The following is a 13,695-nucleotide window of genomic DNA, read 5'->3' as shown; positions in this document are numbered from 1 at the left end:
GTGCCTTTCCAAATCATGTCCAATCAATTGAATTTACTACAGGTGGACTCCAATCAAGATGTAGAAACATCTCAAGGATGATCAGTGGAAACAGGATGAACCTGAGCTTAATTTTGAGTGTCATAGCAAAGGGTGTGAATACTTATGTACATGCAATATTTCAGTTTTTTATTTTTAATAAATTTGCAAAATTTTCTACAAAATCTTTTTCACTTTGTCATTATGGGGTATTGTGTGTAGATTGATGAGAAAAAAAAGGAATTTAATCAATTTTGGAATAAGGCTGTAACATAACAAAATGTGGGGAAAGTGAAGCGGTGTGAATACTTTCCGGATGCACTGTGTATATATATATATATATATATATATATATATATATATATATATATACACTCACTGGCCACTTTATTAGGTACACATTGCTAGTACCGGGTTGGACCCCCTTTTGCCTTCAGAACTGCCTTAATCCTTCATGGCACAGATTCAACAAGATACTGGAAACATTCCTCAGAGAGTTTGGTCCATATTGACATGATAGCATCACGCAGTTGCTGCAGATTTGTCGGCTGCACATCCATGATGCGAATCTCCCGATCCACCACATCCCAAAGGTGCTCTATTGGATTGAGATCTGGTGACTGTGGAGGCCATTTGAGTACAGTGAACTCATTGTCATGTTCAAGAAACCAGTCTGAGATGATTCGAGCTTTATGACATGGCGCGTTATCCTGCTGGAAGTAGCCATCAGAAGATGGGAACACTGTGGTCATAAAGGGATGGACATGGTCAGCAACAATACTCAGGTAGGCTGTGGCGTTGACACGATGCTCAATTGGTACTAAGGGGCCCAAAGTGTGCCAAGAAAATATCCCCCACACCATTACACCACCACCAGCAGCCTGAACCATTGATACAAGGCAGGATGGATCCATGCTTTCATGTTGTTGACGCCAAATTCTGACCCTACCATCCAAATGTCGCAGCAGAAATCAAGACTCATCAGACCAGGCAACGTTTTTCCAATCTTCTATTGTCCAATTTTGGTGAGCCTGTGCGAATTGTAGCCTCAGTTTCCTGTTCTTAGCTGACAGGAGTGGCACCCAGTGTAGTCTTCTGCTGCTGTAGCCCATCTGCCTCAAGGTTTGACGTGTTGTGCGTTCAGAGATGCTCTTCTGCATACCTCGGTTGTAATGAGTGGTTATTTGAGTTAGTGTTGCCTTTCTATCAGCTCGAACCAGTCTGGCCATTCTCCTCTGACCTCTGGCATCAACAAGGCATTTTCGCCCACAGAACTGCCGCTCACTGGATATTTTCTCTTTTTCGGACCATTCTCTGTAAACCCTAGAGATGGTTGTGCGTGAAAATCCCAGTAGATCAGCAGTTTCTGAAATACTCAGACCAGCCCGTCTGCCACCAACAACCATGCCACGTTCAAAGTCACTTAAATCACCTTTCTTCCCCATTCTGATGCTCGGTTTGAACTGCAGCAGATCGTCTTGACCATGTCTACATGCCTAAATGCATTGAGTTGCTGCCATGTGATTGGCTGATTAGAAATTTGCGTTAACGAGCAGTTAGACAGGTGTGCCTAATAAAGTGGCCGGTGAGTGTATATATATATTCACTACTTACAAACAGCTAAAACAGACACACACACACACACACACACACACACACACACACACACACACACACACGTATACGTGCAAGGGCTGGGCAGTTAATTGAAATGTATTTACATTTACAAGTTTTGGGTCCAATGATTATGAACCCAAAATAATCAAGATAAAACGATGTTGCTGCATTTTGTTTTGCAATGATGCTGTCATTTGGTCTTGTGTTAAAAATGCAGTGCACCCCTTTCCTTTACAGTGGTGCATTTTCGCCCCTCCCTAAAAGCCCAAATTCCCTCTCAGCCAGGCATGTTTGGTTCAGCTCGAGCCAAGATGACGGAAAGAGAGCCTTCGGTCAACAAGAAAGGTAAAACTGACTCCACTGTTTGGAAACACTTTGGTTTCAAGGAGTCCGACGAGGAACAACACATACGGTGCAAGATTAGTTACACGGTGGTGTCTGCACCACAAGGCAATATGACCAATTTGTTTAAGCATCTGAAATTCAATCACAAAGTGACCAACAATAAAGGAGCAAAAAATGGTGAAAAGTAAAGCCCCTTCGACTTCTTCCACTGCAACACGGTCATCGATTACGGAGATGCTTCATAATGCAACCGCCTCCCCATCCAGCTCTCAAACACATAAATAACAGATGCCACAGATGCCATATTTATTTTTTTAGGGGGGAGGGCTCCCCCCCGAGCCCCCCCTTTTTCTCCCTAATTGTATCCAGTCAATTAGCCCACTCTTCCGAGGCGTCCCGGTCTCTGCTCCACCCCCTCTGCCGATCTGGGGAGGGCTGCAGTCTACCACATGCCTCCTCTGATACATGCGGAGTCGCCAGCCGCTTCTTTTCACCTGACAGTGAGGAGTTTCACCAGGGGGCCGTAGCACGTGGGAGGATAACGCTATTCCCCCCAGTCCCCAGACAGGCGCCCCAACTGACCAGAGGAGGCGCTAGTGCAGCGACCAGGACATTCGGCTTCCCACCCATAGACATGGCCAATTGTGTTTGTAAGGATGCATGACCAAGCTGGAGGTAACGCGGGGATTCGAACCCGCGATCCCCATGTTGATAGGCAACAGAATAGACCGCCATGCTACCCAGATGCCCCAGATGCCATATTTATATATTAATTATTCTATTTATCTCATTTTTAATATTCATTTTTTTATTTCTTTTTCAGTTGAATTATATTTAAAGTTCAAGAAAATCTACTGTTAAAAAGACATGATTTTTTTTCCCAAAGTTCAATAAAATGCACAATGTTTCCAAAGTCAGTGAGTAATGTGTTAAAAAATAGTGATATTGTGGCATCGGAGCCTCTGCAGCCGACGTCGGAGGACGCGGACCCGGCAGTGGTGGTTGGAGTGACTGCCCGGAGACGGCGCGGGAGAGGCCTCTGTTTCTTCCACCAGCGGTTCGGCGGCAAGGCGAGGCGCTGCGTCCCTCCGTGCACGTTTGAGACAGCGGGAAACTCCAGGGCCAACGCTCAGTAGCAGCTGTGGGCACTGGCGGACGTAGTGATGTGCTCTTCATTAAGGACACGATGTCAGGAAGACGGTTTCTGGTGGACTCAGGCTCGCAAAACAGCCTACTCCCTCCTGCTAAGACAGACAGGTCGGCCGAAGGCGGTAGCCCACAGTTAAGTGCAGCTATGGTTTGTCCATTGCGACGTTTGGCACAAGGTTGGTTTTTGGAGTTGAGGAATAAACATCAAACTCGCCTTGGTCTCATGTGTTTTTCCTCATTCCTGCCACAATATCAATTTTGACCAAAATAATCATGATTATGATTTTTGCCATAATCGAGCAGCCATACTACTTGCTGGTTGCTGGTTGTCCATCGTGCCCGATGATGACCATCTTCTTCTATTTGTGGGTCCTTTTGTGGCTGAATAGTCCGATCCTGGGTGCACAGTTGCGGTTGCAGACCGGGCATGTAAAAGTGGTGCTGGAGGGGGTAGGGGTAGCTTTGCGAGCATGCCTCTTTGCACGCTTTGCTACACGGTGTTGTGTGCGCTGGTTTTCCATGTACTTCACTCCCTCTGAGATGTGAGAGCGCCAGGTTGTGCGGCAGAAAGCAAGTTCCTCCAAAGAAGAGGGGTTGATCTGACATCTTTTTAGTGTGGTCTTCATTTGGTCTTCGAACCGCTTCTTCTGCCCACCAGCAGTGCGTTGACCAAGGCGTAGTTGGCCGTAGAGGACTTTTCGTGGGAGTCGTTCGCTGGGCATGCGAATAACATGCCCAAGCCACCTGAGTTGATGGTGTTTTAGGGTAGACTCCACGCTGCAGCTGCCTGCCCGCTCCAACACCTCTGTGTGTGGCACTCTGTCCTCCCAAGTAATGCCAAGGATCCTCTGGAGACCTTTTACATGGAAGGCCTCCAGGCTTCTGAGATGGTGGCTGTAGATGGTCCATGCCTCACATCCATAGAGTAGTGTGGGGATGCACACTGCTTTGTAAACAAGCACTTTAGTGTGGAGATTGAGGTTGCTGTTTTGGAAAACCCTTCTCCTTAGACGGCCAAAAGATGTTGAGGCTTGTTTGAGGCGGTGCTGAATCTCATCGTCTATTTTGCAGGTGTCGGATAGCATACTTCCCAGATATTTGAAGGCAGGAACAGTGGCCAGTTGTTGCCCTTCTGCTGTGAAGGTTGTTGGGTGGTTTGGGAGGCCGGCAGTCAACTGACAGATTACCTCTGTCTTTTGGGTGTTAATGACCAGTCCCATTCTCCTATATGCAGTTACAACTGCCGACAGAGTGTTTTGTAGAGCTTCTGGTGTGTGAGCTACCAGGGCACAATCGTCGGCATACTGTAGCTCAATAATGGTCTCAGAGGTCAACTTGGTGGTTGCCTGAAACCTCCTGATGTTAAATAGGTTACCATCAAGCCTGAAGTCAATGGTGACTCCAGCCTGCTTCTCCAGCCTCCTTCGTAGCAGTGTTGTAACAGAGACTATCAAGATATTGAACAGGACTGGGGCTAGCACACAGCCTTGTCTGACTCCAGTCTGCACACCAAAGGGCTCAGAACTGCGGTTCCCCACTACTATTCGGGCCATCATTCCTGAGTGAAACTGTCCAAGAATGGTAAGAAACTTGGGTGGACATCCAAATTTCTTCAGGACTTGCCACAGCAGGGCCCGGTTAACTGTATCAAATGCCTTTGAGAGGTCTATGAATGCTATGTATAAATCCTTGTGCTGTTCTCTGCATTTCTCCTGGAGCTGGCGTGTCACAAAGATCATGTCAATGGTCCCTCTATCCTTTCGGAAGCCGCATTGTGACTCTGGTATGACCTGTTCGGCTATTGCGAGTGTTAGTCTGCGGAGCATGATCTTGGCTAGAACCTTTCCTGCAATGGCCAGCAGTGAAATACCCCTACTGTTGGAGCAGATGGATTTGTCGCCTTTGTTTTTATAAATGGCCACAATGTTGGCATCTTTCCACTGTTGGGGGACACACTCGCAACCCCACACCTCAAGGATATAGAGATACAGTGTCCTCGTACAGAGGTAGCCTCCTTCCTTGAGGATTTCAGCTGGAATATTATCAGGTCCAGGGGTTTTGTTGTTTTTAGGGTCTTGACTGCATGTAGGATTTCTTTAAAAGATGATGGGAGGTCTAGGTCTTGCAAGGTAGGCTGTTGAGGGAGTTCTGCCAGTACAGTTGAGTCCACTGGGGTGGGCTGGTTGAGCAGGGTGTTAAAATGCTCGGCCCACCGCTCCACTAACAGGGCCTGATCCTTGATGAGAGTTGTTCCATCAGCAGACCTAACGGGTGTCAGGGAGCAGTTTCTGGGGCCATAGATGGCCTTAACTGCATCATAGAAACCATGCATGTCGTTCCTGTCTGCATGAGCCTGGATTTCGTTGGCTTTCAAAATCCACCACTCATTTTGCAGTTTCCGCAGAGTTGCTTGGGCCTCAGAGCAGAGGTCTTGCCATTTTTTCTTGAGAGGTTGGGATAGTGGGTTGCTGAGGGCAGCTCTGTGTGCCTTATGCATGTTGTCCAGGAGGGTGGAGATCGTTCCGGCATTGTCATCAAACCAGTCCTGGTGTTTCTTGGTTTTGAAGCCAATGGATTGGGCTGCATTGTCAAAGAGGGTGGTGCTCAGAGAGGTCCACTTTTCATCCATCCCAGACTCTGAGTTGATCAGCTGTTCAATGTCAACTAAGTTGTCGGCTAGAGAACGACGGAAGGTGTTTCGGGTGTCGCTGTTGGATAGTCTGGCGCAGTGGAGTGGTTTCTTTTTTGGCCCAGATTGGCGTCTCAAGGGTCGGACATGTACTCTGACTTTTGTCAGGATCATACGGTGGTCTGTCCAGCAGTCTACTCCTCGCATAGCTCTTGTAAGGAGCACGTCTTTAAGATCAGCCCGCCTCACGATAGCATAATCAAGCAGGTGCCAGTGTTTGGATCTGGGATGCATCCAGGATGTCTTGTATTTATTCTTTTGTTGGAAAATGGTGTTTGTGATGGTGAGGTCATGTTCCGAGCACAGACTAAGAAGTCTTATGCCATTGGGGTTGACTTTTCCAATGCCGTGGGCGCCAATCACTCCATTCCAATTTTGCATATTCTTCCCAACTCGGGCATTAAAATCACCAAGCAAAATGACTTTGTCGCTCCTTGGGATGTTGATGAGTACATCATCGAGTGCCTGGTAGCAGTGATCTTTCTCTTCATCATGAGATGGTAAAGCTGGAGCATAGGCACTTATCAAGGTGATGTATCGACATTTTGCAAGGGGTATACGGAGAGTCATAAGCCGCTCATTAATGCCCACTGGTGTTTCTTCGAGTTTGGGTAAGACACTGTTCTTAATTGCAAAACCAACTCCATGGATGTGTTGACCTCCTAGGGGGTACCCTTTCCAAAAGAAGGTATAGCCCTCTCCTACTTCATTGAGCGAGCCCTCTTCAAGGAGCCTGGTCTCACTGAGTGCCGCCACATCCACACAATAGCGCCTCAGCTCGCTAGCAATAAGTGCTGTTCTGCGTTGAGGTCTGTCCGTACCATGGCTGACGTCCAGGAGTGTTCTTATGTTCCATGCTGCAAATCTTAGTGGTATAATGTTTGTTTTTCGACCGCATAGTGGAATGGCCCGGCAGGTGCGGTTTCCTGCCCAGGCGCAGTGTTGAGTGGGCAATTTTTGGGCCACCTTTTCTAGGCCGTTCCCTGAAAGGGGTGAGCAGTGCGGTCCCTAAATAGGGCTGCTCAGACGCATAGGGGTCTGCCGGAAACAGCTGCCACTCAATCCCAGCTGCTAACGACCGTTGCCCTGTGCCGCTGGCGTGCAGAGTTCCAACTAAGAGCTCCCAGCTCATTCAGACCTGCTCCCATCATTGGATACTCCATCGCCGCCAGACTTTGTGAGGTCGGGGACTCAGATAGCAGAAGATACCTGCGCAGAGATGGTTTTTAAAGTGGCATGGGGGGTGCGCTTCTCCCAACGCCACATGACTTGATTGTAGAGGAGATGGTTCCGATGGCAAGGGGGATCCCTAGACGACCGGCACCTCCACACAACTGCAGGGGGCTGCCGGAAATCCAGTTTTTTCGGGAACCGCCTCGAAGCGTGCCGCCACAGCTTGCTTTTCTGTTGGGGTAAGCTCCCTTAGCCTTATGTCACAAGGCAGCGGGGCAGTGGTTGATAGGTGCCAGGGCGTGTCTACCAGGGTGGGCCTGCACACCATATCTCTGGGGCCCACTGCTGCTCCGAGATCCCCTGCCAAGTTAGCCTGGGGCCGCAAGACCCCAGTTACCATGTGTGGCCACGGGGAGGCCTGGCAGGAGTCTTGGTGAAGGAGAGGCTATGTACTGGCAAGGGAGGGCTTACACGCTAGGATGCTTCCCTATTCGCCACAAAGGCTAGCCAGCGGCAGCAAGCTAAGGGCAGGAGGGACACAAGCGGGTTGGAAGAACACATGCACCTTCCCTCCAACTACACGCTGCTGCACTAGATGCATCACAACACCCTGTGTGTACCTACACACACACACACGCACACACACACACACACACACACACACACACACACACACACACACACACACACACACACACACACACACACACACACACACACACACACACACTGACTGAAAAAAATAGAGACATCCACATGGGCTGTGTGAACTTGGGTTAACCTAATATGATACACACATGCCACCAACCATGATGTGTTTGTCTTGGGTTTGTACTGTAGCTGCAGGGTTGTGTGTTTGTGTGTATGTGTCCCACCAGTGACCCCTCTCTCTGCTGGAAGACAGGGAAGTAGCCAGCAGGTTTTGTTTGATTTCACTCTTTGTACTTTTCCTCCTTTTCCTTTTGCATCTACCTCCTCGTTCCGATCTTGTTCCTTGCCTTCATCTCCCTCTCCCTCTCCCTCCCCTTTTCTCGCTCCGTTACTTCCTCTCTTGGCACACCCCCCCCCCCCCCAAATGTCCAGACCTCAAAATCTCCCTGTATTCTCTCAACCGTCTCTCTTCTCTTCCTTCCAACCTACTCCTCATTCTCCCTTCTTCCTCATCCTCTCCTTCCCCATCACCCTCCATCCTTCACTAACTTGCACCCCGCACCAATACCCCCACCCTGTGAAGTCCTATTTGTTAGAACAGACAGCAGGTTAGCATTAAATATACATGGGGATTGTCAGCCGGGGGCAAACACAAAGGCAGCCATGCAGGCCCCTGTGGGATCCAGTCCGGGCCCAGGCAGCGAGGGTGGGAGAGTGGGGGCTGCCATTGTCCCCTGTGGGCACCGGCCACCACCGACCCACCTCCCAGCACACAGGCAAGCACGTGTGCATGCAAACACAGACAAACACATATGTGTGTGGTGTGCATGTACAGTCCTTGGCACACTGTGCACGCAGTCACCGAGAAACGCAAATGCAGTTCTATGTGTATTTATGTATTTACACACACACACACACACACACACACACACACACACACACACATATATATATATATATATATATATATATATATATATATATATATATATATATATATATATATATACATATATATAGATATATGGGATCAAGAAGTGGGGTCAAAAAGGTTAGTACACAAACAGATGCTTGAATATGCAAATGCACATGAGCAACGCCCCCCCTCCCCAACTCACTCATGCACACACACACACACACACACACACACACATCTGTCGTCCATAGGGGCACGGGGTAACGTACAAGCAGAATCCCCCTGGTGTATCCTCTCTCTCTCTCCTCCCTCTCCCTCTCTCTCCCTCAGATGTGCACAGAATACTCAATGTGGATCCATTACAGAGGCCTAATGTCTCTAAAGGCATACACACACACACACACACACACACACAGATGCATGCATACACACAGACTCACATACACACAGACCCACAGACAAACAGAACATTTTCTCTTATTCATAACAAACAGACAGACATTCAGACAGTCGAGGACGCCATTTTGTCTGAATCAGCTGAGAAATCCAGAGCAAATAATTATGGCAACATCAACTGTAGTCTTGGCCATCTAAGATGGCCGCTTACAATATATGGTCTGATAATCAGCTGATGACCATGTGAGAGATGAGGATTCCTGCATGGTAACGGCCATGACAGTATTTGTACACTTCAGTATACACTCACTAACCATTGAAAACACCCATATTCAAGTTTTTTTTTTTTTTTTAAGCAGTCAATGTTTTTATATGACATGAATAAGTGCCTTCATAGGCTGGACAGATAAACCTCTGGCTATGGTGTTACTTGGCATTTACGATTAAGCATAATTATAAGCATTATTAAGCATAGTATATTTGTGCATCACTTTTTTCAAAAAATTTTTGCAAAATGTTTAAAATATCAAGGGATACAAACAACCAATGAGAAATTAAAATGACTAACACCTGAATAAGAACAGATAAAAACAGATAGGACCGATAAAGACAGATAGGAGAGTAAAGGCAATATATTAGTGAATCTATGAGATAAAAGACACACATAAAAGCAAGCTACAACAAAACATTTCAAGTGAGTGCTTTAAAAGACAAGCAGTCATACTGTTAATAGTACTAGTTTGTCCTGGTGAGTGGACACACTAACAGTGGTGTTCACCTGTAGTGATGCAGTAGTAGGTCTCATGCGGCGAGACGTGGTGAATGCGGTGGTGTTTCCGTGGCAACACCAGATGCCAGTCCTGCAGCAGTGTGACCCAGAGCGGGAGGCCGAAATAGGAGTGGCTCCACTTGTGAATCTGATTTGTCAATGTCACGAAGACGGCCAGGGCAAAGACATAGCAGTCCCATGGATAGAATGCCGCCAGAGCCTCTGAGGGATGGAAGGGGGGAGGGAGCAGGGGGGGGGGTAGAGAAAGAGAAAGCGTAAGACAGGCAGACAGACGGACAGACACGGACAAAGAGAAAATTAAGTGGAGTAACTGATCTGACTTCTTATTGTGCTGAAGGCGGCCAGCACAAAGCCCCAGCACTCCCGAAGAGAATTCATTGTCAGAGTGTCTGAGAAATCAAGAAAGTGGGGCAGGTATGCTGTTGGGGTAGGGGCGATCAGTGGTTTGAAATATCTTGACGCAAAGTAAAAGAGAAGTTGTCAGTTTTCAGGTAACTAAATAAGTCAGAGGCCTTGACCTCCAGTCCTCCTTAACCGCGAGGCTGAACCTGCCAACCTATACAAACCATGTGTGTGTGGGCTGGGGGGGGGGGATATTATGTTGAATCTATTAACAACACAAGTATTTGTTATCAATGTTTACAACTGCTGTCTTTCCACTGGGGAGATGGGTCTTTACAGCCATTCTTTTATTATCTCAAATGACAGCGGTGTGCTGTTTCCTGTTCTTCCCAACACTGATAGCAGGTTGTATTAGTCACATAACAGCAGGAGCCACAATTAGCGCTCCCCACCAGCTTTCTGCAGTGAGACACTGGTTTAAGCGACACAGTGGACGCTGCCTGAGACTGCTTACACACTGGCTGCAACACTGCAAAAAAAATGAATAACAGATATTTGAATTTCTTCCCTTATCTCTGAAAACTAAAGACCCAGCTCTTTCTCGAACACCTCCTCACCTAATGTTATTAATACCCATCCATCCATTATCTGAACCGCTTATCCTGCTCTCAGGGATGCTGGCGCCTATTCCAGAAGTCATTAGGCAGCAGGCAGGGAGACACCCTGGACAGGCCGCCAGGCCATTACAGCCCCCCCCCCCACACACACACACACACACACACACAGCCCACCTAGGGACAATTTAGTGCAGCCAATTCCCCTGACTTACATGTCTTTGGACTGTGGGAGGAAACCGGAGCTCCCGGAGGAAACCCAACCAGACACGGGGAGAACATGCAAACTCCACACAGAGGACGACTTGGGACGACCCGCCAAGGTTGGACTACTCCGAGGCTCGAACCCAGGACCTTCTTGCTGTGAGGTCACCACGCTAACCACTGCATTGCCTTTGTGCATTGTCTGTTGACACCTATGTCCTATCTGACTTGAACCTAGTTTTTTAGCACTCACTTGCGTTGTCACCTCCTGACTAGATCCTTGCTTGTGTTGTTTTTTGTTTTTTGTTTGTTTTTTTATTTCGCCCCCCCCCCCTCTTTTTCTCCCCAGTTGTATCCAGCCAATTACCCTACTCTTCCAAGCCACCCCGGTCACTGCTCCACCCCCTCTGCCGATCCGGGGAGGGCTGCAGACTACCACATGTCTTCTCTAATACATGTGGAGTCGCCAGCTGCTTCTTTTCACCTGACAGTGAGGAGTTTAGCCAAGGGGACGTAGCGCGTGGGAGGATCACGCTATTCCCCTAATCCCCCTCCCCCACGAACAGGTGCCTCAACTGACCAGAGGAGGTGCTAGTGCAGCGACAAGGACACATACTCACATCCGGCTTCCCACCCACAGACATGGCCAGTTGTGTCTGTAAGGACACCCGACCAAGCCGGAGGTATCACGAGGGATTCGAACCGCCGATCCCTGTGTTGGTAGGCAACAGAACAGACTGCCATGCCACCCGGATGGTCCCTGCTTGTGTTGTATTAACTCTCAGATGTACGTTGATTTGGATAAAAGCGTCTCCTAAATTAAATTGTAACATTGTAACTTTGTATTGTACACAGTCAAAGAAGTATTTCTTTCTTATACATCTCATCTCATCTCATCTCATCATCAGCCGGGTTTTGTTTGTGCTGCTTGTTGTGTGCTGCGGTAGTGCAGTATAGATAGGGTATTATGTGCACCATGCTTGTTGATATATTTTGTTCTTTTTTCGTTTCCTTACTTTATCTTTATTTCTATTTGTTTCTGTTCCTATTTTCTTAACTTGTATTTTGTTAGTTTTTAGTTATTAGAGTGAGTGTCTGTAATAGAACCCAATTTCCCCTCAGGGATGAATAAAGTATTCTGATTCTGATTCCTGGGTAGGGTCGCAGTAGCAGCAAGCTAAGTAGGGCACTCCAGGCGTCCCTCTCCCCAGCAACGCCCTCCAGCTCCTCCTGGGGGATCCCAAGGCGTTCCTAGGCCAGATTGGACATCAAGTCCCTCCAGCGAGTTCTGGGTCTACCCCGGGGTCTTCTCGCAGTTGGACATGCCCGGAAAACCTCCAAAGGAAGGAACCCAGGAAGCATCCTAATAACCTTCTTTCTCATCATTGGATTCAAAATCTTGCAATATCCTCTGTCTGTTCCAAAATTGCCCTAAGTCTGCCCTTCAGAGATAATGTGTATTATTATCATTATTATTCGGTGTAAAAATGGTTTTTTTCTTATTTTTATTAAGCTTGTCAAATTTTTCCTATTTGCACTGAATTATTCCTGTTGTTTTCCAATGTTGTAGATTATAATGCTTCATTGTCTCTGGTCTGTTCCAGAATTGCCCCAAACAATAATCTGCGGATGCTTTCATGGTTGGTAAACCTGCTCGTTGTCATCATCCTGATCTGAATAATGTTTAGACGATGCAACCGAGCTGCCAGAGTCTGCACAATGAATGGGATGAACAGCCGTCTGTGTGCTTCCTCCTTTGGTAAAAAGAAACCGTCTTGTCTGTAGCCTGCCATGCTGTTAAGGCTCATTTCCACTGCTCTCCTTTCTGCCGGTATCATTTACAGTCATCGTCTCCCTCAGTCTGTCTCCCCTTTCCCTGGATTTCTCTCTCTGCAGTTAAAACACTGACCTCCTGACCCTAGTTAAAGTAAAGACATGAGAGGTGGACATGTCACCTCACCGCAACGGCTTCGCCTCTCTTCCATCTCTGTCCCGTTTGTCTAGTGACCGCTTGACACTGTGAAGTGTGTGACATGACAGGTGTAGATGTCATCCACTGCTCAAGGACCCTTAACTGCTCATGCACCCTCTCTCTCTCTCCGCCTCATCTCAAACTACCATCAGTGACCTTTTGATCCAACGTTGTGGTTCAGACAGGACAGGTGTAGATGTCACCTCAGCATGACAGGTCCTTCTCTTACACCTCGAACCTCCCGTTCCTCTCTCCCTCACCGTGTCGCCCTCCTCTCTGATGTTTCCCTCCCTCCTCCACCTGTCCTTCCCTAAAGACAAGTGACCATGTTCTGCAGGTTGCCCTCCTGCCTCCTCCCGTCACTTCTCCTCTATTCTTCTCATACCCTCTGTTCGTTCTACTACTCCATCCATTTCCAAAACTCTTCTCCATCCCTGTCCATCTCTCTCTCCCCTGTTGACAAGTGTGAACGTGACTGGTATAGATGTCATTGCCTCCTCCTCTGGATCAGACCCCCCACTTGACACACACACACACACACACACACACACACACACACACACACACACACACACACACACACACACACACACACACACACACACACACACACACTCAGCCTTAGTCCACACAGTGTGAATTCCATGTCACCTTGTCATCATATCTGTCTGTCCACCCTGCCACCACTTCCTAACTCTTTCTCTCTGATCCCTCCATCCTGATCTCCGGTATTACACTGTGGCTGGCCGCCTACTGATGCAAGGTGAGGTGCTGCCATGTCACCTCCCCTCCTCTCCTCTCAAATGTCACCTTCTGCCC

The 13,695-nt window shown here is 47.9% G+C and overlaps 1 protein-coding gene across 1 annotated transcript in view; it reads right to left on the bottom strand.

Annotated features, from left to right (window-relative positions):
* Positions 1–13,695, bottom strand: part of si:ch211-212o1.2 (uncharacterized protein LOC492735 homolog) — a 136,934-nt gene that overhangs the window by 17,986 nt on the left and 105,253 nt on the right. Inside the window, exon 5 of the mRNA XM_056282141.1 lies at positions 9,733–9,945. Coding sequence (XP_056138116.1) covers positions 9,733–9,945 — 213 coding nt within the window. The remainder of the gene's footprint in view (positions 1–9,732; positions 9,946–13,695) is intronic.

Source organism: Lampris incognitus, chromosome 6, assembly GCF_029633865.1.
Source record: "Lampris incognitus isolate fLamInc1 chromosome 6, fLamInc1.hap2, whole genome shotgun sequence".
Lineage (NCBI taxonomy): Eukaryota > Metazoa > Chordata > Actinopteri > Lampriformes > Lampridae > Lampris > Lampris incognitus.
This window is presented reverse-complemented; position numbering and strand designations above follow the sequence as displayed.